The sequence below is a fragment of the Procambarus clarkii genome, chromosome 3 (genome assembly GCF_040958095.1).
Source record: "Procambarus clarkii isolate CNS0578487 chromosome 3, FALCON_Pclarkii_2.0, whole genome shotgun sequence".
NCBI classification, from domain to species: domain Eukaryota; kingdom Metazoa; phylum Arthropoda; class Malacostraca; order Decapoda; family Cambaridae; genus Procambarus; species Procambarus clarkii.
Genome location: NC_091152.1, coordinates 49,494,002 through 49,519,682, shown reverse-complemented (window position 1 = coordinate 49,519,682; position 25,681 = coordinate 49,494,002). Strand labels below are relative to the sequence as shown.

General features: G+C 51.6%; 1 protein-coding gene across 1 annotated transcript in view; it reads right to left on the bottom strand.

Moving 5' to 3' along the window:
* Positions 1–10,272: 10,272 nt before the first annotated feature.
* Positions 10,273–25,681, bottom strand: part of LOC138368229 (zwei Ig domain protein zig-8-like) — a 127,926-nt gene continuing 112,517 nt past the window's right edge. Inside the window, exons 6-7 of the mRNA XM_069330773.1 lie at positions 22,035–22,164; positions 10,273–10,435 (exon numbers count right to left, since the gene is read on the bottom strand). Coding sequence (XP_069186874.1) covers positions 10,311–10,435; positions 22,035–22,164 — 255 coding nt within the window. The 3' untranslated portion in view covers positions 10,273–10,310. The remainder of the gene's footprint in view (positions 10,436–22,034; positions 22,165–25,681) is intronic.

Here is a 25,681-nt window from a genome sequence, read left to right as displayed (position 1 = left end):
CTCACGTGTACTCCACCACTGGAACAACACCCACGTGTACTCCACCACTGGAACAACACCCACGTGTACTCCACCACTGGAACAACACCCACGTGTACTCCACCACTGGAACAACACTCACGTGTACTCCACCACTAGAACAACACTCACGTGTACTCCACCACTGGAACAACACCCACGTGTACTCCACCACTGGAACAACACCCACGTGTACTCCACCACTGGAACAACACCCACGTGTACTCCACCACTGGAACAACACTCACGTGTACTCCACCACTGGAACAACACTCACGTGTACTCCACCACTGGAACAACACCCACGTGTACTCCACCACTGGAACAACACTCACGTGTACTCCACCACTGGAACAACACCCACGTGTACTCCACCACTGGAACAACACTCACGTGTACTCCACCACTGGAACAACACTCACGTGTACTCCACCACTGGAACAACACCCACGTGTACTCCACCTCTGGAACAACACCCACGTGTACTCCACCACTGGAACAACACCCACGGGTACTCCACCACTGGAACAACACCCACGTGTACTCCACCACTGGAACAACACCCACGTGTACTCCACCACTGGAACAACACCCACGTGTACTCCACCACTGGAACAACACCCACGTGTACTCCACCACTGGAACAACACTCACGTGTACTCCACCACTGGAACAACACCCACGTGTACTCCACCACTGGAACAACACCCCACGTGTACTCCACCACTGGAACAACACCCACGTGTACTCCACCACTGGAACAACACTCACGTGTACTCCACCACTGGTGAGACACCCACGTGTACTCCACCACTGGAACAACACCCACGTGTACTCCACCACTGGAACAACACTCACGTGTACTCCACCACTGGAACAACACCCACGTGTACTCCACCACTGGAACAACACCCACGTGTACTCCACCACTGGAACAACACCCCACGTGTACTCCACCACTGGAACAACACCCACGTGTACTCCACCACTGGAACAACACCCACGTGTACTCCACCACTGGAACAACACCCACGTGTACTCCACCACTGGAACAACACTCACGTGTACTCCACCACTGGAACAACACCCACGTGTACTCCACCACTGGAACAACACCCACGTGTACTCCACCACTGGAACAACACCCACGTGTACTCCACCACTGGAACAACACCCACGTGTACTCCACCACTGGAACAACACTCACGTGTACTCCACCACTGGAACAACACTCACGTGTACTCCACCACTGGAACAACACCCACGTGTACTCCACCACAGGAACAACACCCCACGTGTACTCCACCACTGGAACAACACTCACGTGTACTCCACCACTGGAACAACACTCACGTGTACTCCACCACTGGAACAACACTCACGTGTACTCCACCACTGGAACAACACTCACGTGTACTCCACCACTGGAACAACACCCACGTGTACTCCACCACTGGAACAACACCCACGTGTACTCCACCACTGGAACAACACCCACGTGTACTCCACCACTGGAACAACACCCACGTGTACTCCACCACTGGAACAACACTCACGTGTACTCCACCACTATAACAACACTCACGTGTACTCCACCACTGGAACAACACCCACGTGTACTCCACCACTGGAACAACACCCACGTGTACTCCACCACTGGAACAACACTCACGTGTACTCCACCACTGGAACGACACCCACGTGTACTCCACCACTGGAACAACACCCACGTGTACTCCACCACAGGAACAACACCCCACGTGTACTCCACCACAGGAACAACACCCACGTGTACTCCACCACTGGAACAACACCCACGTGTACTCCACCACTGGAACAACACTCACGTGTACTCCACCACTGGAAAAACACCCACGTGTACTCCACCACTGGAACAACACTCACGTGTACTCCACCACTGGAACAACACCCACGTGTACTCCACCTCTGGAACAACACCCACGTGTACTCCACCACTGGAACAACACCCACGGGTACTCCACCACTGGAACAACACTCACGTGTACTCCACCACTGGAACAACACCCACGTGTACTCCACCACTGGAACAACACCCACGTGTACTCCACCACTGGAACAACACCCACGTGTACTCCACCACTGGAACAACACCCACGTGTACTCCACCACTGGAACAGCACCCACGTGTACTCCACCACTGGAACAACACTCACGTGTACTCCACCACTGGAACAACACCCACGTGTACTCCACCACTGGAACAACACTCACGTGTACTCCACCACTGGAACAACACCCACGTGTACTCCACCACTGGAACAACACCCCACGTGTACTCCACCACTGGAACAACACCCACGTGTACTCCACCACTGGAACAACACCCACGTGTACTCCACCACTGGTGAGACACCCACGTGTACTCCACCACTGGAACAACACCCACGTGTACTCCACCACTGGAACAACACCCACGTGTACTCCACCACTGGAACAACACTCACGTGTACTCCACCACTGGAACAACACCCACGTGTACTCCACCACTGGAACAACACCCACGTGTACTCCACCACTGGAACAACACCCCACGTGTACTCCACCACTGGAACAACACCCACGTGTACTCCACCACTGGAACAACACCCACGTGTACTCCACCACTGGAACAACACCCACGTGTACTCCACCACTGGAACAACACTCACGTGTACTCCACCACTGGAACAACACCCACGTGTACTCCACCACTGGAACAACACTCACGTGTACTCCACCACTGGAACAACACCCACGTGTGCTCCACCACTGGAACAACACTCACGTGTACTCCACCACTGGAACAACACTCACGTGTACTCCACCACTGGAACAACACTCACGTGTACTCCACCACTGGAACAACACTCACGTGTGCTCCACCACTGGAACAACACTCACGTGTACTCCACCACTGGAACAACACTCACGTGTACTCCACCACTGGAACAACACTCACGTGTACTCCACCACTGGAACAACACTCACGTGTACTCCACCACTGGAACAACACTCACGTGTACTCCACCACTGGAACAACACCCACGTGTACTCCACCACTGGAACAATACCCACGTGTACTCCACCACTGGAAAAACACTCACGTGTACTCCACCACTGGTGAGACACCCACGTGTACTCCACCACTGGAACAACACCCACGTGTACTCCACCACTGGAACAACACTCACGTGTACTCCACCACTGGAACAACACCCACGAGTACTCCACCACTGGAACAACACCCACGTGTACTCCACCACTGGAACAACACCCACGTGTACTCCACCACTGGAACAACACTCACGTGTACTCCACCACTGGAACAACACCCACGTGTACTCCACCACTGGAACAACACCCACGTGTACTCCACCACTGGAACAACACCCACGTGTACTCCACCACTGGAACAACACTCACGTGTACTCCACCACTGGAACAACACTCACGTGTACTCCACCACTGGAACAACACTCACGTGTACTCCACCACTGGAACAACACTCACGTGTACTCCACCACTGGAACAACACTCACGTGTACTCCACCACTGGAACAACACTCACGTGTACTCCACCACTGGAACAACACCCACGTGTACTCCACCACTGGAACAACACCCACGTGTACTCCACCACTGGAACAACACCCACGTGTACTCCACCACTGGAACAACACTCACGTGTACTCCACCACTATAACAACACTCACGTGTACTCCACCACTGGAACAACACCCACGTGTACTCCACCACTGGAACAACACCCACGTGTACTCCACCACTGGAACAACACTCACGTGTACTCCACCACTGGAACAACACTCACGTGTACTCCACCACTGGAACGACACCCACGTGTACTCCACCACTGGAACAACACCCACGTGTACTCCACCACTGGAACAACACCCACGTGTACTCCACCACAGGAACAACACCCACGTGTACTCCACCACTGGAACAACACTCACGTGTACTCCACCACTGGAACAACACCCACGTGTACTCCACCACTGGAACAACACTCACGTGTACTCCACCACTGGAACAACACTCACGTGTACTCCACCACTGGAACAACACCCACGTGTACTCCACCTCTGGAACAACACCCACGTGTACTCCACCACTGGAACAACACCCACGGGTACTCCACCACTGGAACAACACCCACGTGTACTCCACCACTGGAACAACACCCACGTGTACTCCACCACTGGAACAACACCCACGTGTACTCCACCACTGGAACAACACCCACGTGTACTCCACCACTGGAACAACACTCACGTGTACTCCACCACTGGAACAACACCCACGTGTACTCCACCACTGGAACAACACCCCACGTGTACTCCACCACTGGAACAACACCCACGTGTACTCCACCACTGGAACAACACCCACGTGTACTCCACCACTGGTGAGACACCCACGTGTACTCCACCACTGGAACAACACCCACGTGTACTCCACCACTGGAACAACACTCACGTGTACTCCACCACTGGAACAACACCCACGTGTACTCCACCACTGGAACAACACCCACGTGTACTCCACCACTGGAACAACACCCCACGTGTACTCCACCACTGGAACAACACCCACGTGTACTCCACCACTGGAACAACACCCACGTGTACTCCACCACTGGAACAACACCCACGTGTACTCCACCACTGGTGAGACACCCACGTGTACTCCACCACTGGAACAACACCCACATGTACTCCACCACTGGAACAACACCCACGTGTACTCCACCACTGGAACAACACCCACGTGTACTCCACCACTGGAACTACACTCACGTGTACTCCACCACTGGAACAACACTCACGTGTACTCCACCACTGGAACAACACCCACGTGTACTCCACCACTGGAACAACACCCACGTGTACTCCACCACTGGAACAAAACCCACATGTACTCCACCACTGGAACAACACCCACGTGTACTCCACCACTGGAACTACACTCACGTGTACTCCACCACTGGAACAACACTCACGTGTACTCCACCACTGGAACAACACCCACGTGTACTCCACCACAGGAACAACACCCCACGTGTACTCCACCACTGGAACAACACTCACGTGTACTCCACCACTGGAACAACACTCACGTGTACTCCACCACTGGAACAACACTCACGTGTACTCCACCACTGGAACAACACTCACGTGTACTCCACCACTGGAACAACACCCACGTGTACTCCACCACTGGAACAACACCCACGTGTACTCCACCACTGGAACAACACCCACGTGTACTCCACCACTGGAACAACACCCACGTGTACTCCACCACTGGAACAACACTCACGTGTACTCCACCACTATAACAACACTCACGTGTACTCCACCACTGGAACAACACCCACGTGTACTCCACCACTGGAACAACACCCACGTGTACTCCACCACTGGAACAACACTCACGTGTACTCCACCACTGGAACGACACCCACGTGTACTCCACCACTGGAACAACACCCACGTGTACTCCACCACAGGAACAACACCCCACGTGTACTCCACCACAGGAACAACACCCCACGTGTACTCCACCACTGGAACAACACCCACGTGTACTCCACCACTGGAACAACACTCACGTGTACTCCACCACTGGAACAACACCCACGTGTACTCCACCACTGGAACAACACTCACGTGTACTCCACCACTGGAACAACACCCACGTGTACTCCACCTCTGGAACAACACCCACGTGTACTCCACCACTGGAACAACACCCACGGGTACTCCACCACTGGAACAACACTCACGTGTACTCCACCACTGGAACAACACCCACGTGTACTCCACCACTGGAACAACACCCACGTGTACTCCACCACTGGAACAACACCCACGTGTACTCCACCACTGGAACAACACCCACGTGTACTCCACCACTGGAACAGCACCCACGTGTACTCCACCACTGGAACAACACTCACGTGTACTCCACCACTGGAACAACACCCACGTGTACTCCACCACTGGAACAACACTCACGTGTACTCCACCACTGGAACAACACCCACGTGTACTCCACCACTGGAACAACACCCCACGTGTACTCCACCACTGGAACAACACCCACGTGTACTCCACCACTGGAACAACACCCACGTGTACTCCACCACTGGTGAGACACCCACGTGTACTCCACCACTGGAACAACACCCACGTGTACTCCACCACTGGAACAACACCCACGTGTACTCCACCACTGGAACAACACTCACGTGTACTCCACCACTGGAACAACACCCACGTGTACTCCACCACTGGAACAACACCCACGTGTACTCCACCACTGGAACAACACCCCACGTGTACTCCACCACTGGAACAACACCCACGTGTACTCCACCACTGGAACAACACCCACGTGTACTCCACCACTGGAACAACACCCACGTGTACTCCACCACTGGAACAACACTCACGTGTACTCCACCACTGGAACAACACCCACGTGTACTCCACCACTGGAACAACACTCACGTGTACTCCACCACTGGAACAACACCCACGTGTGCTCCACCACTGGAACAACACTCACGTGTACTCCACCACTGGAACAACACTCACGTGTACTCCACCACTGGAACAACACTCACGTGTACTCCACCACTGGAACAACACTCACGTGTGCTCCACCACTGGAACAACACTCACGTGTACTCCACCACTGGAACAACACTCACGTGTACTCCACCACTGGAACAACACCCACGTGTACTCCACCACTGGAACAACACCCACGTGTACTCCACCACTGGAACAACACCCACGTGTACTCCACCACTGGAACAACACCCACGTGTACTCCACCACTGGAACAACACTCACGTGTACTCCACCACTGGAACAACACCCACGTGTACTCCACCACTGGAACAACACCCACGTGTACTCCACCACTGGTGAGACACCCACGTGTACTCCACCACTGGAACAACACCCACATGTACTCCACCACTGGAACAACACCCACGTGTACTCCACCACTGGAACTACACTCACGTGTACTCCACCACTGGAACAACACTCACGTGTACTCCACCACTGGAACAACACCCACGTGTACTCCACCACTGGAACAACACCCACGTGTACTCCACCACTGGAACAACACCCACGTGTACTCCACCACTGGAACAAAACCCACATGTACTCCACCACTGGAACAACACCCACGTGTACTCCACCACTGGAACTACACTCACGTGTACTCCACCACTGGAACAACACTCACGTGTACTCCACCACTGGAACAACACCCACGTGTACTCCACCACTGGAACAACACCCACGTGTACTCCACCACTGGAACAACACCCACGTGTACTCCACCACTGGAACAACACCCACGTGTACTCCACCACTGGAACAACACCCACGTGTACTCCACCACTGGAACAACACCCACGTGTACTCCACCACTGGAACAACACTCACGTGTACTCCACCACTGGAACAACACCCACGTGTACTCCACCACTGGAACAACACCCACGTGTACTCCACCACTGGAACAACACTCACGTGTACTCCACCACTGGAACAACACTCACGTGTACTCCACTACTGGAACGACACCCACGTGTACTCCACCACTGGAACAACACCCACGTGTACTCCACCACAGGAACAACACCCCACGTGTACTCCACCACTGGAACAACACCCACGTGTACTCCACCACTGGAACAACACTCACGTGTACTCCACCACTGGAACAACACCCACGTGAACTCCACCACTGGAACAACACTCACGTGTACTCCACCACTGGAACAACACCCACGTGTACTCCACCACTGGAACAACACCCACGTGTACTCCACCACTGGAACAACACCCACGGGTACTCCACCACTGGAACAACACTCACGTGTACTCCACCACTGGAACAACACCCACGTGTACTCCACCCCTGGAACAACACCCACGTGTACTCCACCACTGGAACAACACCCACGTGTACTCCACCACTGGAACAACACCCACGTGTACTCCACCACTGGAACAACACCCACGTGTACTCCACCACTGGAACAACACTCACGTGTACTCCACCACTGGAACAACACCCACGTGTACTCCACCACTGGAACAACACCCCACGTGTACTCCACCACTGGAACAACACCCACGTGTACTCCACCACTGGAACAACACCTACGTGTACTCCACCACTGGTGAGACACCCACGTGTACTCCACCACTGGAACAACACCCACGTGTACTCCACCACTGGTGAGACACCCACGTGTACTCCACCACTGGAACAACACTCACGTGTACTCCACCACTGGAACAACACCCACGTGTACTCCACCACTGGAACAACACCCACGTGTACTCCACCACTGGAACAACACCCCACGTGTACTCCACCACTGGAACAACACCCACGTGTACTCCACCACTGGAACAACACCCACGTGTACTCCACCACTGGAACAACACCCACGTGTACTCCACCACTGGAACAACACTCACGTGTACTCCACCACTGGAACAACACCCACGTGTACTCCACCACTGGAACAACACTCACGTGTACTCCACCACTGGAACAACACCCACGTGTGCTCCACCACTGGAACAACACTCACGTGTACTCCACCACTGGAACAACACTCACGTGTACTCCACCACTGGAACAACACTCACGTGTACTCCACCACTGGAACAACACTCACGTGTGCTCCACCACTGGAACCACACTCACGTGTACTCCACCACTGGAACAACACTCACGTGTACTCCACCACTGGAACAACACCCACGTGTACTCCACCACTGGAACAACACCCACGTGTACTCCACCACTGGAACAACACCCACGTGTACTCCACCACTGGAACAACACCCACGTGTACTCCACCACTGGAACAACACTCACGTGTACTCCACCACTGGAACAACACCCACGTGTACTCCACCACTGGAACAACACCCACGTGTACTCCACCACTGGTGAGACACCCACGTGTACTCCACCACTGGAACAACACCCACATGTACTCCACCACTGGAACAACACCCACGTGTACTCCACCACTGGAACTACACTCACGTGTACTCCACCACTGGAACAACACTCACGTGTACTCCACCACTGGAACAACACCCACGTGTACTCCACCACTGGAACAACACCCACGTGTACTCCACCACTGGAACAACACCCACGTGTACTCCACCACTGGAACAACACCCACATGTACTCCACCACTGGAACAACACCCACGTGTACTCCACCACTGGAACTACACTCACGTGTACTCCACCACTGGAACAACACTCACGTGTACTCCACCACTGGAACAACACCCACGTGTACTCCACCACTGGAACAACACCCACGTGTACTCCACCACTGGAACAACACCCACGTGTACTCCACCACTGGAACAACACCCACGTGTACTCCACCACTGGAACAACACCCACGTGTACTCCACCACTGGAACAACACCCACGTGTACTCCACCACTGGAACAACACTCACGTGTACTCCACCACTGGAACAACACCCACGTGTACTCCACCACTGGAACAACACCCACGTGTACTCCACCACTGGTGAGACACCCACGTGTACTCCACCACTGGAACAACACCCACATGTACTCCACCACTGGAACAACACCCACGTGTACTCCACCACTGGAACTACACTCACGTGTACTCCACCACTGGAACAACACTCACGTGTACTCCACCACTGGAACAACACCCACGTGCACTCCACCACTGGAACAACACCCACGTGTACTCCACCACTGGAACAACACCCACGTGTACTCCACCACTGGAACAACACCCACGTGTACTCCACCACTGGAACAACACTCACGTGTACTCGACCACTGGAACAACACCCACGTGTACTCCACCACTGGAACAACACCCACGTGTACTCCACCACTGGAACAACACCCACGTGTACTCCACTACTGGAACAACACCCACGTGTACTCCACCACTGGAACAACACTCACGTGTACTCCACCACTGGAACAACACCCACGTGTACTCCACCACTGGAACAACTCCCAGGACACTACGATGAGTGCCATCACTTGGAACAAACCGGTGTGTTCCACACATCACAGGTGCATAACGGCACTAAAAAATATATTTTGATTTCTCTCTATTTTATTTACAAAAATAGTCAATTTCCCGACAATGTTTTGGTTATCACGTTCCCGAGCGAAGTGTTGTCAGTCATCGGAAGTGAGAGGTGATGACCAGTTGACTGAAGGCGCTGAAGAGTATGATGACCTGAATGGAATTTGTCTCGTTGACGGAGGTGTTGTACCCGCTCTGTTGGACGGCGGCCTGGTGCTGACCTGTAGGGAAGATGTTTGTTAGTGCTGGGTTAGTACACACACACACACACACACACACACACACACAGGTGCTGACCTGTAGGGGTGATGTCTGTTAGTGCTGGGTTAGTACACACTCTCACACACACACACACACACACACACACACACACACACACACACACACACACACACACACATAGTACTATTCATACTTTTAAAACTAGGTATGATAGGGAAATGGGACAGGAGTCATTGCTGTAAACAACCGACTGCGACGTCTGTTCTCCAAGCTCCTGACAGCCGGCCTCACCATCAACCTGGGCAAGTCCACTTTCGCGAAAGGTAAAGTGCGTTATCTGGGTCATGTTATTGGGAGTGGCAGCATAGCTCCGTTAGACTCACACACTCAAGCCATCCAACAGTATCCACAGCCTACCACCAGGAAGCAGCTCCTGCGCTTCCTTGGTCTTGCCTCCTACTACCGTAGGTTTGTGAGGAATTTCAGTACAGTCGCCACACCTCTAATTCTATTAACCAGTCCCAAGCAACGGTATAATTGGACCATGCAGCAAACCGTTGCTTTCGAACAACTCAAATTCCTCCTCTGTTCTAACCCCATTCTCGCCTCTCCAGATATCACCAAGCCTTTCGTCCTTCATGTCGACGCCAGTGGTACCGGCGTTGGTGGTGTCCTGATGCAACAACGAGGCGAGGAGGTTCTACCTGTCAGCTACTACAGCTACAAACTGAAACCACACCAGAGGAACTACAGCACTATTGAAAAGGAGCTACTATCCATCGTCCTGAACCTCCAACACTTCGCTCCGTACCTACAAGGCGCCAGGTCTACCACCATCTTCTCAGACCACAACCCTCTCCGCTTCCTACATCAAGCCCAATTCACCAACCAGCGTCTTCTACGATGGGCTCTGTATTTACAAGATTTCAACCTGGAGATCCGCTATATCAAAGGTTCTGACAACACCATAGCGGATGCCCTCTCCAGAGTTTATGAAGTAGAAGCGACTCCATCCATTACTCCACCACATAACGACGTACTTCTTCCAGAACCGCAGGCTTCGGGGGAGAGTTGTGACGATAATCTCCTTCAAGAGATTGAGCCTGCTCTTCCCTCCACAAATACGTCGCAACAAATATATAAAACTACTATGGAAGAAATGTCCAACAACGACAACAACACCAGCAAGGTTTGCCAGAGCGCAAAACGTATGCAGCCAGGGACACCTGCTCAGACTCAAACCGCCAAACTACCCGTCTTACTGCCGGCTCCTCTGATTGGTCGCCGGTCGGGCTGCAACTGCACTCCACCCCCCCATACTACTTGATGTCTGGGGCTGCCACGACCTCAGTCCTCAGAATATTCCGTGCTTTCACAGTTAACACTTCTCCCTGCTAGACGTAAGCTTTAGCGTACGTATACTGAGAGAGGTGATAGCTTAAAGCCAATATTCCAGCACCTTTCATATACTTGTCTATTGCACTTCTTGTTATTTTGTCTTAACGTAACTTTTCATTGTGTCATTTAATTATTCTTATTATTTTGATTGATTTTATTATACGAATTTGTTTGTCCATTTTATTCATGTTTTGATTTATTTAACGTAATTAAAATTTCATTGTTAAAGTTTACTTGTGTTTTGTGTGTCTTCTCCTTACCTTACCACAGACGAAGTTCCAGATTTTCTATTTTTTTTTTTATACTATGTGACGAGGCCATACCCCTAGCTTTGAACAGCCGAACACCAACGCGTTACCGTCACAACATACATTGTATAATTGATACATTACATGGTCAATCTTGGATACAAGTCCAATATATCATCAAGTGTTCCAGTACTCATATAGTAATTACAGAATTCAGCATACCTTAGCCCAGGGGGCGAAAGTCAGTCAATATGGGACATTCTACAATATAATGTTCAAGAGAGTGCATGTTTTCTCTTTCACAAAGTTGACAAATTGTGTACTCGACATTTGGGTTTTGAGAAGGCAAGGTTTTGACAGATAGGGTGTTGACCGGCATGGTGTTGATAGACATGGTATTTACCAACAGGGTGTTGACAGGCAGTGCGTTGACAGGCAGGGCGTTGACAGGTAGGGTATAGACAGGCAGGGTGTGTACAGATAAGCAGTTGACCGGCAGGGTGTTGACAGTTAGGGAGTTGACCGGCATGGTGTTGACAGTTAGGGAGTTGACCGGCATGGTGTTGACAGGCATGGTGTTGACAGGCAGGGTGTTGACAGATAGGGTGTTGACCGGCATGGTGTTGATAGATAGGGTGTTGACAGATAAGCTGTTGACCGGCATGGTGTTGATAGGTAGGGTGTTGACAGGCAGGGTGTTGACAGATAAGCTGTTGACCGGCATGGTGTTGACAGTTAGGGAGTTGACCGGCATGGTGTTGACAGGCAGGGTGTTGACAGATAGGGTGTTGACCGGCATGGTGTTGATAGGTAGGATGTTGACAGGCGGGGTGTTGACAGATAGGGTGTTGACAAGCAGGGTGTTGACAGGCAGGGTGTTGACAGGCGGGGTGTTGAGAGGCAGGGCGTTGACAGGTGGGGTTTTGACAGGCGGGGTATTGACAGGCGGGGTGTTACCAGGCAAGGTGTTGACAGGCAGGGTGTTGACAGACGGGGTGTTGACAGGCGGGGTGTTGACAGGCGGGGTGTTGACAGGCGGGGTGTTGACAGGCAGGGTGTTGACAGGCAGGGTGTTGGCAGGGAGGGTTTTGACAGGCAGGGTGTTGACAGGCAGGGTGTTGACAGGCAGGGTGTTGACAGGCAGGGTGTTGACAGGCAGGGTGTTGACAGACAGGGTGTTGACAGGCGGGGTGTTGACAGGCAGGGTGTTGACAGGCAGGGTGTTGACAGGCAGGGTGTTGACAGACAGGGTGTTGACAGACAGGGTGTTGACAGACAGGGTGTTGACAGACAGAGTGTTGACAGGCAGGGTGTTGACAGGCAGGGTGTTGACAGGCAGGGTGTTGACAGGCAGGGTGTTGACAGACAGAGTGTTGACAGGCAGGGTGTTGACAGGCAGGGTGTTGACAGGCAGGGTGTTGACAGACAGGGTGTTGACAGACAGAGTGTTGACAGGCAGGGTGTTGACAGGCAGGGTGTTGACAGGCGGGGTGTTGACAGGCAGGGTGTTGACAGGCAGGGTGTTGACAGGCAGGGTGTTGACAGACAGGGTGTTGACAGGCAGGGTGTTGACAGGCAGGGTGTTGACAGGCAGGGTGTTGACAGGCAGGGTGTTGACAGGCAGGGGGTTGACAGGCAGGGTGTTGACAGGCAGGGTGTTGACAGGCAGGGTGTTGACAGGCAGGGAGTTGACAGGCAGGTAGTTGACAGGCAGGGTGTTGACAGGCAGGGTGTTGACAGGCAGGGTGTTGACAGGCAGGGTGTTGACAGGCAGGGTGTTGACAGGCAGGGAGTTGACAGGCAGGGTGTTGACAGGCAGGGTGTTGACAGGCAGGGTGTTGACAGGCAGGGTGTTGACAGGCAGGGTGTTGACAGGCAGGGTGTTGACAGACAGGGTGTTGACAGACAGAGTGTTGACAGGCAGGGTGTTGACAGGCAGGGTGTTGACAGGCAGGGTGTTGACAGACAGGGTGTTGACAGACAGAGTGTTGACAGGCAGGGTGTTGACAGGCAGGGAGTTGACAGGCAGGGTGTTGACAGGCAGGGTGTTGACAGACAGGGTGTTGACAGACAGAGTGTTGACAGGCAGGGTGTTGACAGGCAGGGAGTTGACAGGCAGGGTGTTGACAGGCAGGGTGTTGACAGGCAGGGTGTTGACAGACAGAGTGTTGACAGGCAGGGTGTTGACAGGCAGGGTGTTGACAGGCAGGGTGTTGACAGGCAGGGTGTTGACAGACAGGGTGTTGACAGACAGGGTGTTGACAGTCAGGGTGTTGACAGACAGGGTGTTGACAGACAGGGTGTTGACAGACAGGGTGTTGACAGACAGGGTGTTGACAGACAGGGTGTTGACAGGCAGGGTGTTGACAGGCAGGGTGTTGACAGGCAGGGTGTTGACAGGCAGGGTGTTGACAGGCAGGGTGTTGACAGGCAGGGTGTTGACAGGCAGGGTGTTGACAGGCAGGGTGTTGACAGGCAGGGTGTTGACAGGCAGGGTGTTGACAGACAGGGTGTTGACAGGCAGGGTGTTGACAGGCAGGGTGTTGACAGGCAGGGTGTTGACAGGCAGGGTGTTGACAGGCAGGGTGTTGACAGGCAGGGTGTTGACAGGCAGGGTGTTGACAGGCAGGGTGTTGACAGGCAGGGTGTTGACAGGCAGGGTGTTGACAGGCAGGGTGTTGACAGGCAGGGTGTTGACAGGCAGGGAGTTGACAGGCAGGGTGTTGACAGGCAGGGTGTTGACAGGCAGGGTGTTGACAGGCAGGGTGTTGACAGGCAGGGTGTTGACAGGCAGGGTGTTGACAGGCAGGGTGTTGACAGGCAGGGTGTTGACAGGCAGGGAGTTGACAGGCAGGGTGTTGACAGGCAGGGTGTTGACAGGCAGGGTGTTGACAGGCAGGGTGTTGACAGGCAGGGTGTTGACAGGCAGGGTGTTGACAGGCAGGGTGTTGACAGGCAGGGTGTTGACAGGCAGGGTGTTGACAGGCAGGGTGTTGACAGGCAGGGTGTTGACAGGCAGGGTGTTGACAGGCAGGGAGTTGACAGGCAGGGTGTTGACAGGCAGGGTGTTGACAGGCAGGGTGTTGACAGGCAGGGTGTTGACAGGCAGGGTGTTGACAGGCAGGGTGTTGACAGGCAGGGTGTTGACAGGCAGGGTGTTGACAGGCAGGGTGTTGACAGGCAGGGTGTTGACAGGCAGGGTGTTGACAGGCAGGGTGTTGACAGGCAGGGTGTTGACAGGCAGGGTGTTGACAGGCAGGGTGTTGACAGGCAGGGTGTTGACAGGCAGGGTGTTGACAGGCAGGGTGTTGACAGGCAGGGTGTTGACAGGCAGGGTGTTGACAGGCAGGGTGTTGACAGGCAGGGTGTTGACAGGCAGGGTGTTGACAGGCAGGGTGTTGACAGGCAGGGTGTTGACAGGCAGGGTGTTGACAGGCAGGGTGCTGACAGGCAGGGTGTTGACAGGCAGGGTGTTGACAGGCAGGGTGTTGACAGGCAGGGTGTTGACAGGCAGGGTGTTGACAGGCAGGGTGTTGACAGGCAGGGTGTTGACAGGCAGGGTGTTGACAGGCAGGGTGTTGACAGGCAGGGTGTTGACAGGCAGGGTGTTGACAGGCAGGGTGTTGACAGGCAGGGTGTTGACAGGCAGGGTGTTGACAGGCAGGGTGTTGACAGGCAGGGTGTTGACAGGCAGGGTGTTGACAGGCAGGGTGTTGACAGGCAGGGTGTTGACAGGCAGGGTTTTGACAGGCAGGGTGTTGACAGGCAGGGTGTTGACAGGCAGGGTGTTGACAGGCAGGGTGTTGACAGGCAGGGTGTTGACAGGCAGGGTGTTGACAGGCAGGGTGTTGACAGGCAGGGTGTTGACAGGCAGGGTGTTGACAGGCAGGGTGTTGACAGGCAGGGTGTTGACAGGCAGGGTGTTGACAGGCAGGGTGTTGACAGGCAGGGTGTTGACAGGCAGGGTGTTGACAGGCAGGGTGTTGACAGGCAGGGTGTTGACAGGCAGGGTGTTGACAGGCAGGGTGTTGACAGGCAGGGTGTTGACAGGCAGGGTGTTGACAGGCAGGGTGTTGACAGGCAGGGAGTCCTCACAGAGACACATATGAGGTATGTGTCTCATATATATATTGATGGTTCAATAGAACGAGCCCGGTAGTTCAGTCGGGTTCGTTCTCGACGCACAATCCAGAATTCCGGGTTCGACTCCCGGGCGGGACACAAATGGTTGGGCTCATTTACCTTCACCTAATGTCTCTCTTCACCTAACAGTAACTAGGTACCCAGTAGGTAGTCAGCTTGTTGTGGGGTCGTATCCTGGGCGTGGTCAGTAATTCCACCTACCTGGATATAAGCCTAACGTGTATGAATACACTCAGGCTTCCTGTCCCCCTGACACAATGAATTATTCTTAAATTATTATATCCCAGTTGACAGGCGGGTAGGGAGGGAATAAACAGGAGAAAGCGCCAAGCCATTATATAGCACTGGCCTATATATAGCGACTATATAGCACTGGGAAGGGGTCAGGATAAGGATTTGGGATGGGACGGAGGGAAGGAATGGTGGCCAACCACTTGTGGACGGTCGGGGATTGAACACCGACCTGCAAGAAGCAAGACAGTTCTCTGAAGTCATTTCATTTATTCCCAACCGCAACATGACTCAACCTTCGTGAGACCCATTGTTGAGCATGCAGCCCCAGCATGGATTCTTCACTTGAGAAAGCACAAGACAAAACTCGAAAATGCAAGATAGATAGATAGAACAAGATAGAACAAGCAAGATAGAACTTGTAACGTGTAACAACAATGAGTCACAGAGATAAAATTTCTCCAGTGTTAACAGTTGTCAATATCAACACCAGGGTAAACAAGGCAGTTGTCTGAGCTAACTCACTACAGTGTTAACAGTTGTCACTATCAACACCAGCGTAAACAAGGCAGTTGTCTGAGCTAACTCACCACAGTGTTAACAGTTGTCAATATCAGCACCAGGGTAAACAAGGCAGTTGTCTGAGCTAACTCACTACAGTGTTAACAGTTGTCAATATCAACACCAGGGTAAACAAGGAAGTTGTCTGAGCTAACTCACTACAGTGTTAACAGTTGTCAATATCAACACCAGGGTAAACAAGGCAGTTGTCTGAGCTAACTCACTACAGTGTTAACAGTTGTCAATATCAGCACCAGGGTAAACAAGGCAGTTGTCTGAGCTAACTCACTACAGTGTTAACAGTTGTCAATATCAACACCGGGGTAAACAAGGAAGTTGTCTGAGCTAATTCACTACAGTGTTAACAGTTGTCAATATCAACACCAGGGTAAACAAGGAAGTTGTCTGAGCTAATTCACTATATTACTAATTCATATTTTCATGCGATAATGAAAACGTGGAACTCGAGTCATTGTATTGAACTGTGTTTGGAAGGCAAGGCTGCAAGGAGTCAGTTAGCGACTCCGACAAGCACTTCTGTGTGAGTACATCTGGGTGAGTGAATGTAGGAAAGTACATCTGGGTGAGTACGTGTACGTGGGAAGTGTACCTGGAAGCGCGCACGTACACACACACACACACACACACACACACACACACACACACACACACACACACACACACACACACACACACACACACACACACACACACACACACAGAGTCACAGTCACCTACCAGACTGGACGTGCACACACACACACACACACACACACACACAGAGTCACAGTCACCTACCAGACTGGACGTGCACACACACACACACACACACACACACACACACACACAAACACACACGCACACACAAACACACACCCACAACCAGCTACCCAGTAACACCAGCGGGGAGGGCAACCCCCACCCCTCCTCTGCATAGAAAACCGCCCTTTCCTTCCTGTCCTCCCGCCCCTTTCACCCCATTCCCTCCCCCTTCACTTGACCCCCCGCCCCTCATCCCAGTATCCTCTGCAACCCTGTTATCCACCTCACAAATCCTCAGACCCATGGCACAGCTTCCCCCACCAGCAGAACACTCACCAAGGAGGAGATTTGAGAAGGGACAGAAGAAAGTGAGCCTCAAGGCAATGTACACTAACATTCATGGAATTACAAATAAAGCAAATGAACTTGGAGAATGGGTACTAGAGGAAAACCCAGACATAATAGCTCTCACAGAAACAAAGCTGATGAAAACATTAACAAATGCAGTGTTCCCACAGGACTATTATGTTATGAGGAAAGAGAGAGAAGGAAGAGGTGGTGGTGGTGGTGGTGTAGCCCTGCTGGTACGAAAAGGCTGGGATTTTGAGGAGTTGGTTGTTCAGGGATGTGAAGGTTTCAGTGACTACATTATAAGAACAATAACAACTGGAGGGCAAAAAATTATAGTCGTAGTCATATATAATCCACCACCAAATGACAGAAGACCCAGACAGGAATATGATAGAAATAATATGGCCACCATTAACATAATAGAGAGAGCAGCTTCTGTTGCTAGCAGGAATGGATCTGGACTACTGATCATGGGAGACTTCAACCATGGGAAGATAGATTGGGAGAACGGAGACCCGCATGGAGGACCAGAAACATGGAGAGCTAAGCTGCTGGACGTGGCCACAAGAAACTTTCTAAGCCAGCACATCAAGGAACCAACAAGAATGAGTGGAGAGGATGAACCAGCAATGCTTGATCCGATATTTACCCTAAATGAGTGGGATATAAGGGAAGTCAAGATGGAAGCACCCTTGGGAATGAGTGATCACAGTGTATTAAACTTTGAGTACCCAGTAGAGCTAGGAATTATCCCCCCCCGAAAAAGAACTAGGAAACAGAAGGCTGGCATACCGAATGGGAAATTATGAGGAGATGAGAAGCTTCCTAAGGGAAATACCTTGGGACACAGACCTCACAGCTAAGTCTGTACAAGATATGATGGACTATGTCACCCAAAAGTGTTAGGAGGCAGTAAGCAGATACATCCCGGCCCAAAAGGAAAAATCCGAGAAGCAAAAGAAGAATCCATGGTATAATAGGGCATGTATGGAAGCAAAGAAACTGAACAAAAGGGCGTGGAGGAACTTCTGGAATAACAGAACACCAGAAAGCAGAGAGAGATACCAGAGAACCAGAAATGAGTATGTCAGGGTGAGAAGAGAAGCAGAGAAAAGTTATGAAAATGATATAGCAAACAAAGCCAAGACCGAACCAAAGCTACTCCACAGTCACATCAGAAGGAAAACAACAGTGAACGAACAGGTAATGAAACTTAGAACAGGCGAGGACAGGTATACAGAGAATGACAAAGAGGTGTGTGATGAACTCAACAAGAGGTTCCAAGAGGTCTTCACAACAGAACAAGGTGAGGTCACTGTGCTAGGGAAAAGGGAAGTAAACCAGGCGGCCTTGGAGGAGTTCGAAATTACGAGAGAGGAGGTCAAGAGACACCTGCTGGATCTGGATGTTAGAAAGGCTGTTGGTCCAGACGGGATCTCGCCATGGTTACTGAGAGAGTGTGCAGAGGAACTTTGCTTGCCACTCTCCATAGTGTATAGTAGGTCACTGGAGACGGGAGACCTACCAGAAATATGGAAGATGGCGAATGTGGTCCCAATATACAAAAAGGGCGACAGGCAAGAGGCACTGAACTACAGGCCAGTGTTCTTGACTTGTATACCATGCAAGGTGATGGAGAAGATCGTGAGAAAAAACCTGGTAGCACATCTGGAGAGAAGGGACTTCGTGACAAATCGCCAACATGAGTTCAGGGAGGGTAAATCTTGCCTGACTAGCTTAATAGAATTCTATGACCAGGTGACACAGATTAAGCAAGAAAGAGAGGGCTGGGCGGACTGCATTTTCTTGGATTGTTGGAAAGCCTTTGACACAGTACCTCATAAGAGGCTGGTACATAAGCTGGAGAGACAGGCAGGTGTAGCTGGTAAGGTGCTCCAATGGATAAGGGAGTACCTAAGGTATAGGAAGCAGAGAGTTACGGTGAGGGGTGAGACGTCCGATTGGCGTGAAGTCACCATTGGAGTACCACAGGGCTCTGTACTCGGTCCTATGTTGTTTCTGATAGATGTAAATGATCTCCCGGAGGGTATAGATTCATTTCTTTCAATGTTTGCAGACGATGCCAAAATTATGAGAAGGATTAAGACAGAAGAGGACTGTTTGAGGCTTCAAGAAAACCTAGACAAACTGAAGGAATGGTCAAACAAATGGTTGTTAGAGTTTAACCCAAACAAATGTAATGTAATGAAGATAGGTGTAGGGAGCAGGAGGCCAAATACAAGGTATCATCTGGGAGAGGAAATTCTTCAAGAGTCAGAGAAAGAAAAAGACTTGGGAGTTGATATCACGCCAGACCTGTCTCCTGCAGCCCATATCAAAAGGATAACATCAGCGGCATATGCCAGGCTGGCCAACATACGAAAGGCATTCAGAAACTTGTATAATCATTCAGAAATTTGTATTCCACATATGTCAGGCCAATCCTGGAGTATGCAGCCCCAGCATTGAGTCCATATCTAGTCAAGGATAAGACTAAACTGGAAAAGGTTCAAAGGTTTGCCACCAGACTAGTACCCGAGCTGAGAGGTATGAGCTACGAGGAGAGACTACGGGAATTAAACTTCACTTCGCTGGAAGACAGAAGAGTTAGGGGGGACATGATCACCACATTCAAGATTCTCAAGGGAATTGATAGGGTAGACAAAGACAGGCTATTTAACACAAGGGGCACACGCACAAGTGAACACAGATGGAAACTGTGTGTCCAAATGAGCCACAGAGATATTAGAAAGAACTTTTTTAGTGTCAGAGTGGTTTACAAATGGAATGCATTAGGAAGTGATGTGGTGGAGGATGACTCCATATGCAGTTTCAAGAGTAGATATGATAGAGCCCAATAGGCTCAGGAATCTGTACACCTGTTGATTGAAGGTTGAGAGGCGGGATCAAAGAGCCAGAGCTCAACCCCCGCAAACACAGCTAGGTGAGTACACACACACACACACACATACACAGAGTCTCAGTCACCTACCAGACTGGACGTGCACGCACGCACGCACACACACACACACACACACACACACACACACACACACACACACACACACACACACACACACACACACACACACACACACACACACACACACACACACACACACACACACACACACACACACACACACACACACACACACACACACACACATACACACACACACACACAGGGGCCTCGTAGCCTGGTGGATAGCGCGCAGGACTCGTAATTCTGTGGCGCGGGTTCGATTCCCGCACGAGGCAGAAACAAATGGGCAAAGTTTCTTTCACCCTAAGTGCCCCTGTTACCTAACAGTAAATAGGTACCTGGGAGTTAGTCAGCTGTAACGGGCTGCTTCCTGGGGTGTGTGTGTGTGGTGTGGGAAAAAAAAAAAAAAAGTAGTTAGTAAACAGTTGATTGACAGTTGAGAGGCGGGCCGAAAGAGCAAAGCTCAACCCCCGCAAAAACACAACTAGTAAACACACAACTAGTAAACACACACATACACACACACACACACACACACACACACACACACACACACACACACACACACACACACACACACACACACACACACACACACACACACACACAGTCACCTACCAGACTGGACGTGCACACACACACACACACAGTCACCTACCAGACTGGACGTGCACACACACACACACACACACACAGTCACCTACCAGACTGGACGTGCACACACACACACACACACACACACACACACACACACACACACACACACACACACACACACACACACACACACACACACACACACAGTCACCTACCAGACTGGACGTGCACACACACACACACACACACACACACACACACACACACACACACACACACACACACACACACACACACACACACACACACACAGTCACCTACCAGACTGGACGTGCACAGAGACGGACGAGACTCCGCCAGTATCTGGTCGACAGGTGTATCTGCCAGAGTCGTTGGGGGTGACCGCTGACAACATCAACCTGCTCACCGTTCTGCTCGGCGCCTTCTCTGTCTGGGGAGTGGACACACACCTCCTTATTATTATCTTCACACAACACACCCATCACTCTACCAACTCCCATCATATATATATCTATATATTTGTTTAGCTGTGAAATTATTGGCTAAATTTATGATATCTGTAAACAAAATATAGGTTAGGGAAAGAGCGAGTATATATGTATATGTTAAGGCGCGCGGGAATGTTTGTAATGAAGTATGATTTATATTCAATAATTCTAGACTATGAAGGTGATTGGCGAGGCCAACCACACCACCTGTGTACTGGAGTGTGTGTGGATCATGTCGAGTAAACTGCTTTTTTGAGTTTACACGTTATTTCCTAAAGTTTACTTAAAACTTTGCAAACCACAATAGCATTTTTTGTCTGTGTAGTTATCTGCAGTAATACGAGGATGTTATATTATTATTGAATATCACTATGTAATGTTAGCCATGCCTTTACCAGATTTTGGAAGTGGCAATATATTTTAGTCGTCAAAAGGCTGTCGAAATGCGTTCCATAGTCTCACGTATTTCGTGTGATAAGATCAATGATTTGTGTGTGTTGGTGCAGCGGTACATGTATCCGGCTGTCACATTTGTGTGTGTTGGTGCAGCAGTGCATGTATCCGGCTCTCACATTAGTGTGTGTTGGTGCAGCGGTGCATGTATCCGGCTGTCACATTAGTGTGTGTTGGTGCAGCGGTGCATGTATCCGGCTGTCACATTTGTGTGTGTTTGTGCAGCGGTGCATGTATCCGGCTGTCACATTTGTGTGTGTTGGTGCAGCGGTGCATGTATCCGGCTGTCACATTTGTGTGTGTTGGTGCAGCGGTGCATGTATCCGGCTGTCACATTTGTGTGTGTCGGTGCATGTTTCCGGCTGTCACATTTGTGTGTGTTGGTGCAGCGGTGCATGTATCCGGCTGTCACACTTGTGTGTGTTGGTGCAGCGGTGCATGTATCCGGCTGTCACATTAGTGTGTGTTGGTGCAGCGGTGCATGTATCCGGCTGTCACATTTGTGTGTGTTGGTGCAGCGGTGCATGTATCCGGCTGTCACACTTGTGTGTGTTGGTGCAGCGGTGCATGTATCCGGCTGTCACATTAGTGTGTGTTGGTGCAGCGGTGCATGTATCCGGCTGTCACATTTGTGTGTGTTGGTGCAGCAGTGCATGTATCCAGATGTCACATTTGTGTGTGTTGGTGCAGCGGTGCATGTATCCGGCTGTCACATTAGTGTGTGTTGGTGCAGCGGTGTATGTATCCGGCTGTCACATTAGTGTGTGTTGGTGCAGCGGTGCATGTATCCGGTTCTCACATTAGTGTGTGTTGGTGCAGTGTTGCATGTATCCAGCTGTCACATTTGTGTGTGTTAATGCAGCGGTGCATGTATCCGGCTGTCACATTTGTGTGTGTTGGTGCAGCGGTGCATGTATCCGGCTGTCACACTAGTGTGTGTTGGTGCAACGGTGCATGTATCCGGCTGTCACATTTGTGTGTTGGTGCAGCGGTGCATGTATCCGGCTGTCACATTAGTGTGTGTTGGTGCAGCGGTGCATGTATCCGGCTGTCACATTAGTGTGTGTTGGTGCAGCGGTGCATGTATCCGGCTCTCACATTAGTGTGTGTTGGTGCAGCAGTGCATGTATCCGGATGTCACATTTGTGTGTGTTGGTGCAGCGGTGCATGTATCCGGCTGTCACATTTGTGTGTGTTGGTGCAGTGGTGCATGTATCCGGCTGTCACATTTGTGTGTGTTGGTGCAGCGGTGCATGTATCTGGCTGTCACATTTGTGTGTGTTGGTGCAGCGGTGCATGTATCCGGCTGTCACATTAGTGTGTGTTGTGCAGCGGTGCATGTATCCGGCTGTCACATAAGTGTGTGTTGGTGCAGCGGTGCATGTATCCGGCTGTCACATTTGTGTGTGTTGGTGCAGCGGTGCATGTATCCGGCTGTCACACTTGTGTGTGTTGGTGCAGCGGTGCATGTATCCGGCTGTCACATTAGTGTGTGTTGGTGCAGCGGTGCATGTATCCGGCTGTCACATTTGTGTGTGTTGGTGCAGCGGTGCATGTATCCAGCTGTCACATTTGTGTGTGTTGGTGCAGCGGTGCATGTATCCGGCTGTCACATTAGTGTGTGTTGGTACAGCGGTGCATGTATCCGGCTGTCACATTAGTGTGTGTTGGTGCAGCGGTGCATGTATCCGGCTCTCACATTAGTGTGTGTTGGTGCAGCGGTGCATGTATCCAGCTGTCACATTTGTGTGTGTTAATGCAGTGGTGCATGTATCCGGCTGTCACATTTGTGTGTGTTGGTGCAGCGGTGCATGTATCCGGCTGTCACACTAGTGTGTGTTGGTGCAGCGGTGCATGTATCCGGCTGTCACACTTGTGTGTTGGTGCAGCGGTGCATGTATCCGGCTGTCACATTAGTGTGTGTTGGTGCAGCAGTGCATGTATCCGGCTGTCACATTAGTGTGTGTTGGTGCAGCGGTGCATGTATCCGGCTCTCACATTAGTGTCTGTTGGTGCAGCGGTGCATGTATCCGGCTGTCACATTTGTGTGTGTTGGTGCAGCGGTGCATGTATCAGGCTGTCACATTTGTGTGTGTTGGTGCGGCGGTGCATGTATCCGGCTGTCACATTAGTGTGTGTCGGTGCAGCAGTGCATGTATCCGTCTGTCACACTTGTGTGTGTTGGTGCAGCGTTGCATGTATCCGGCTGTCACATTTGTGTGTGTTGGTGCAGCGGTGCATGTATCCGGCTGTCACATTAGTGTGTGTTGGTGCAGCGGTGCATGTATCCGGCTCTCACATTAGTGTGTGTTGGTGCAGCGGTGCATGTATCCAGCTGTCACATTTGTGTGTGTTAATGCAGTGGTGCATGTATCCGGCTGTCACATTTGTGTGTGTTGGTGCAGCAGTGCATGTATCCGGCTGTCACACTAGTGTGTGTTGGTGCAGCGGTGCATGTATCCGGCTGTCACATTAGTGTGTGTTGGTGCAGCGGTGCATGTATCCGGCTGTCACATTAGTGTGCGTTGGTGCAGCGGTGCATGTATCCGGCTCTCACATTAGTGTCTGTTGGTGCAGCGGTGCATGTATCCGGCTGTCACATTTGTGTGTGTTGGTGCAGCGGTGCATGTATCCGGCTGTCACATTAGTGTGTGTTGGTGCAGCAGTGCATGTATCCGGCTGTCACATTAGTGTGTGTTGGTGCAGCGTTGCATGTTTCCGACTGTCACATTAGTGTGTGTTGGTGCAGCGGTGCATGTATCCGTCTGTCACATTTGTGTGTGTTGGTGCAGCGGTGCATGTATCCGGCTGTCACATTTGTGTATGTTGCTGCAGCGGTGCATGTATCCGGCTGTCACATTAGTGTGTGTTGGTGCAGCGGTGCATGTATCCGGCTGTCACATTAGTGTGTGTTGGTGCAGCGGTGCATATATCCGGCTGTCACATTTGTGTGTGTTGGTGCAGTGGTGCATGTATCCGGCTGTCACACTAGTGTGTGTTTGTGCA